The sequence below is a fragment of the Ascidiella aspersa genome, chromosome 5, assembly GCF_963924565.1.
Source record: "Ascidiella aspersa chromosome 5, kaAscAspe10.2, whole genome shotgun sequence".
Taxonomy (NCBI): domain Eukaryota; kingdom Metazoa; phylum Chordata; class Ascidiacea; order Phlebobranchia; family Ascidiidae; genus Ascidiella; species Ascidiella aspersa.
Window position 1 is genome coordinate 5,251,422 of NC_139451.1, and position 6,290 is coordinate 5,257,711.

General features: G+C 36.6%; 1 protein-coding gene across 1 annotated transcript; it reads left to right on the forward strand.

Moving 5' to 3' along the window:
- The first annotated feature begins 448 nt into the window (after nucleotides 1-448).
- LOC146141579 (uncharacterized) lies at nucleotides 449-1,002 on the forward strand. Its single transcript, XM_083390189.1, has 2 exons — nucleotides 449-563; nucleotides 674-1,002. Exons 1-2 carry the CDS (start codon nucleotides 449-451, stop codon nucleotides 1,000-1,002), a joined length of 444 nt encoding a protein of 147 aa, XP_083246315.1.
- Nucleotides 1,003-6,290: the final 5,288 nt, after the last annotated feature.

Genomic DNA, 6,290 nt, shown 5'->3' on the forward strand with positions numbered 1-6,290 from the left:
CACTCGCGCGTGCACAGCTTGAACAGGAGGTCCAGGCTTACCGCACCGCAATTTCTGGTCTAAAACTGAAAGACATCTAACTAAACCAGTCGGGAACAACGATCCTGTGCGAAGTATCCACCGAATATCCGCGCCCTATTGTTCCAAAGTCGTGTCAACGAAAGGTTTTCGACATAGTTCACGGACTTTCGCATCCTTCGGTTCGGGCTACGCGCAAACTAATTGCCTTAAAGTTTGCATGGCACGGCCTGCATCGTCAAGTTGGTTTATGGGCTAAACAATGCGTGGACTGTCAAAAGGCAAAGGTTCGCCAACACGTCCGCACGCCTTGGGTGAATTACCCGCTTTGCAAAGCTTGTTTTTTTCATGTTAATATCGAGATTGTCGCCCCTTTACCACCTTTACAAGGGAACAAGTATCTATTGACGATGGTCGATCGTTTCACTAGATGGCCGGAAGCCATTCCAATGCCGGATGCGACCACCATCACGTGTGCACGAGCTTTCACCTCCCACTGGGTTGCATGATTTGGAGTTCCCACCGACATCTCTCGTCAGACCGAGGTTTGCAGTTCATATCGGAATTTGTGGACTATTTTCAACGAACTATTGGGCATCTGGCTCCATCGTACGTGTTCATTTCATCCACAAGCCTCTTATGTTACGACTAACAGACCCTAATTGGATAGACGAGCTCCCATGGGTGTTGCTTGGCATCCGGACTTCCCCAAAGGAAGATCTCCAAGCATCTTCAGAAGAGATGGTGTATGGTTCGCCTATCGCCGTTCCAGGTGATTTAGTAAGAACCAGGCAAACAACGCCATCACCTGCTGATGTTTTACCATTGGTAAGATCCACAGTTCGTCAACTTACCCCAACACCGATGTCTCGTCACGGTTTTGTCCAAGTGAACATCCCGGAATCGTTGACCTCCAGCGCATACGTTTTTATTCGCAGAGACGGTCATCGTCCCCCGATAACCCCTCCTTACGATGGTCCATAAAAGGTTATCAAGAAAGGCGCCAAAGGGTTTACACTCGACATGGGTGGCCGGCACTAACTGGTGAGCATCGACCGGTTAAAGCCAGCACATCTAGAACTTTCAGAGCCAGTGTTGGTGGCTCATCTTCCACGTAGAAGGCGGCCTCTTGAACGAACACATCTTACGCACGCGCGCTCGCAGTTATTTTCGCTTTCCTTCGTCGTGATTTTGTATTCGCCGTATTTTAAAATAAGTGACGCCTTAGGCACCTAAAAGAGATTCGAATTTAACTTAAAACAACATTTTCCATCGGTAGGCCTACGACGCAAAAATATTTTACCAAAGCGCCGTCCCGGTAAAAATTTCAGCTTACTTTACCACTAATTTGTTCTCTTTAAACGTGTTTTGTTTCAATATATTTCTCGTGCAGGCTACAAAAAGTTGCTCAGCAAATCACAATGAAAAACTATAACCGACCGTTTTTGCGTATTGTTTGGGGTTACGTTTCTGTCTATGCTTTCAATAATTAATAGTGTGATAAGTTCTTTACACTTCAAAACTCTATTTTCATAGACTTGGTGTTAAAACCGTAGGCTGTAGCGGCACTCTTATGTTTAGCGACGCACACAGTAATATTGCACCGAACCGGACATATTGCCTTTTTTCTTTCGTTCTCTTCCTTACAATGCGTTGTGTAATTGTCTGCCCTTTTCAAAAACACGAACTCGAAGCAACACAGAAAGCGTCTCGCTTCAATGGTGACCCCGAGATTTCAGAAACGACATTTCTGAAACAAGCATGGCAAGTGAAGAGTCGCAAAACGCAGTGGCAATAAAACTACCCACGTTTTGGACTGCTCAAGCACGAGTTTTGATTCGACAAGCTGAGGCACAGTTTGCAATTGAATTTAAAGACGATCAAACCAAGTACTACTATGTTGTTTCGGCCTTGGACCAGCACACTGCAACTCGTTTGTTAGACCTTCTTGATCAGCCACCGGACGTGAACAAGTACCCATCAATTAAACATGGGCTGCTTCAGACTTTTAGTCTAACGTGTTCGCAAACAGCCAGTGCCTTGCTTGACATGGCTCCTTTAGGCGATAGATTTCCATCGGCACTAATGGACGAGATGCTGTCATTGCTTTGGTGACCACGCTTTCCTTCGTCGTGATTTTGTATTCGCCGTATTTTACGCATTGTTTGAGTCATTTGTCCGTTTCTGGAGGGGGGTTATTTCTGGAGGGGGCGGCACTCTATGTTTATCGACGCACACAGTAATACCGCACCGAACCGGACATATTGCCTTTTTCCTTTCGTTCTTTTCCTGTGCATTGCGTTGTGTAATTGTCTGCCCTTTTCAAAAACACAAACTCGAAGCAACACAAAAAGCGTCTCGCTTCAAGGCATTAGATTTAGGAAAACGAACAAAAAACAATGACAATAACGAACTAAAGCCAAGGCAAACGAAGATATTAGTTTTCATTTAGCCTATTACTATTCGACTAATATTTTTAAAAAGAGAAAAATATGTCCACATTTAAACGCAGCAATTATTAATATATATTTTCCAAACCTTAAATTCATAGATTTCTAAACATTTGAAGGTCGCACTTGGTTGTAAAGTTCTTCAAATATTTCGTTTTTAAATTAAAACTATATAAATACGAAGATTTCAACAAATCACGTAACTAAATAACATTGTTTTCCTGATTCAAAATTCCTGATTTCTATTTATCTATGTCAAACGTTAGTGGTTCGTGCAAATTTTATTAAAAAAGTATTCGCTATTTTAGCCATTATTTTCTTATTTTGATAATTTGGTTTAAGTTCTTGTTACTAAAAATATTGGGAATCACTGACGATGCACAGAATTGTTTATAAATAACAAAGCAAGGCATGAAGACAACAAACAAACCTAAAACGTAAAATGGGTGCAATTTAACTACATATACAAATAAAATATCCTTCAAGATACAAAAAACAATACTGCAATTTCAAATAGAAGCAATATGACGTTTAAACACAACGAAAAATGTTATTCAAACTGCTTTAAACTTAATTAGGCAGCGCTGCGATTTTTTTTCTGATTAACAGTTAATTAAGAACAAAACTATTTAAAATGTTTTAATAAAAGTATGGCGATCAGATCCAATACCAAATGACATCATTACTGTCCTCAAACAAGCAAAATAGAATAAATTGCGAACCTTTTCAAGAAAAACAAATTTTAAAACGTTAAAATTTTTTTTTTGATTTAAGGTTAGGGTTCTAAATAAAGCTTTTTCTATGAAATTAGGTTTAACGGAAGAAAAGCGCTCCTATCCAAATAAAATTACGTCATTAATATGTTCAAACAATCAAAATAGATAAACTGCTCTTCAAACTGTGTTAAAAATATTTGTAAGACGACTAAAATAATTTAGTTAGAGAAAAAACAAGCGAAGAAAGAGGCACTGTTAGCAAAAACATTAGTTATGTGATGCATATATTAGGCTGTGACGTCTTAATTGAAGGACGACAAAAATGCTTTATAAAAACATCCCGATTTTAAACCCAAATATATGGTAACCCTCTAAACCCATTAAAATAATATGTACACGGCTAGAGCAGCTTCTTAACCTTTGTACCCTGTCCAATATATATGCTATTACGTAAGCGAAATTCAAAATTTTCTTGCAGTATCCATTTCTTTCTTATATATTTGTCATTAAAACGGAATGGATCCGGGATTTTTCTGTTTTGATCAAACATGAAAGTTTCGATGCATAAAGTTACGTCGAGCGTGTTATAAAACAATTAATCCTAAAAACACATAAAGCTTACTAGCGTACCATGTACAAATATTCGGCAGAAATCTTGTATAATTAAATCATAAATTTAATAACATTTGGGTTGAACTGAAAAAAATATATAATTCGAAAGGATACGTGACGCTTTGCGCACATAAAATAGAATCGAATTTAGCTTAAAAAAAGTCATTTGTAGTAATTTATTTTATTTTTTAAACGGACAAACAATAGTAAGAGCGCGAAAAAATGTATTTACATCCTCTAGGTAAAATTTGCTAAAAACATTGATTTGGGGGAGGACCTAGATCATTTCAAAATAATATTGTTGATATATCTTTCAGTAGGCTGTGTGATAATGATTTAGTGGACGATCTCGCCGAACCCCTGAAAAAGCTTCGTGAAACCCTTGTTAAGAACCACTGGGTAAGAGTAAGGTCTAAAGAACCTTTTACCTAACCCCAAATCGCTCCCCTAACTTCATCTATAGCTTTCTAAATGATTTCAACCCTAAACCAACTTATAAAGCAACGCATTTCTCATCCCTACCCACAAACTTTAAAACGGGGAGTTTAAAGCCAGTAACAGTAACCTTGTGAAAATCGACGTTAGCATTTCGTGTCGTGCAAAAATGTAGAACTGAAATCTTAGTCCAAATACTTTAAGGAGTTGGAGGAATGACTTGATGAAAAATGAAAATAAACAAAAAAGATCATTTTCTACCGGTACAGCGTACCTGCAAAAATTAGCGCCCTTGCGGTAACAATTTCAGCTGACTTTTACCACTGATTTGTTCCCATTTTAAAATGTTTTGTTTTAATATATTGCTCGTGCACGCTACAAAAATTTGCTCAGCAAATCCCGATGAAAAACCTGAACCGACCGTATATGTGTATTGTTTGCTTTACGTTATCTGTCTATGTTTACTCAAAATAGTTTGATAAGTTCTTTGAACAATAAACGACTATATCCACGCCAAACAAAGCTATTATTTTTCACTGACCATATTACTTTTCGACTAATATTTTTTCAAATAAGTAAGAAAAATATTTTAGAATTAACAATAAACGAACATTTAAACGCACCAAAATCATCCTACAACTGGTTGCCTATAGCAACTTTAAGATAGAATAACAACAGTTACCATCACAACGATTGGAACATTATTTATGGAAAAAGTTAGAATATGTTATTGTTGTTTCTATGTTGCTATCAAACGTAAATACATAAAGTGTTTCTTTTTAATCTTACTGAAAACTAATAAAAAAGTAAATCTGAAAAATGTTTAATTGATGTTTAGCAGTATTTTGTTCACGGTTAACACTGGCAATCAATTGATTCAAGTATTATCTTGTTTTCATTTTAATTTACACAGGCTACAAAGTGTCGCTTAGCAACCATTAGGAAATATGACCGCACAACGACTGGTGCACTATTTCAACTAGAAATATAATTACTTTTTGTTGTTTCTATGTGATGTTTTATTGCATGTCAAAGTTGTTATATAAAAAACATTCTAAAATATTGGAAGCTGATTATATGATTTTTGGAACAAATACTGTTGCCAGCAATGTAAAAATTCAAATGTACATTATGTCATAGAAACAACATAAAAAGTATTAGTTCAAAATCAGCTGATAGCAAAGCGAATCGTTGTGACCAACTACACTTTAGCAAAAACTACAAGTTATTTACTTGTTATTTACCTAGGCTAGGCCTAGTGGTGAAAGTGAGACGGAACACTCCAGAAAGGCGTTCGGGGAAAATAAATTTTGCTGTTAGGCTACGCGGTAAATACATAACAGGAGTCGTGACTTTTTATGTAGTTTGTCGCTGTCACTGTATTTACTGCTTTTTACCTGTCACTGCGAGTTTCTATGATTATAAAAGTGTACTAAATACAACTCGAAGACGCATCAGATATGTTTCTTAGAGTATCTGTGTTTTCAGCAAGTGTAAAAAATTTGTTGTGATTGTAACTGCCGCAAAAAAGCCAAACAAACCTACTTCTTATTGCTGTATTATTAATAGTTTAAAAGCACTGTATGTTTTACCCCCTAAATTTTATCTTGGACAAAGGGGATTAAAGTTAAAAACTCAAGAGAACTTTCAATATTGGTCTATTGAAAACATTAGACATATTTTGAACAACAATAATTTAGTTACTAGCACTCACTATACAAACTAATTACCTAATACAATCCAAAAGCAGCGTTATGTATTGAGTTTAAACGTTAAGTTTCCCGCTACCCGAATTAACTAATTCTAAAATAAACAGTGAATCAAATTACAAACGGAATACATTTCCTGCTTTTAATATCACATTTGCGCGAGAATTTTACTGGCAACAAAAGGCCCTGTATATATTAGCAATTTAATGACGTCAGGCTATGACGTTTTTTGTGACGTCATACTTAAAAGACGACAAATATTCTCTATTATAAGTGTTTAAAAACGTCACGAATTTAAGCCCCAAAATATGGTATCCTTACCAAAGCACATCAGAATAAGATCTAAACGG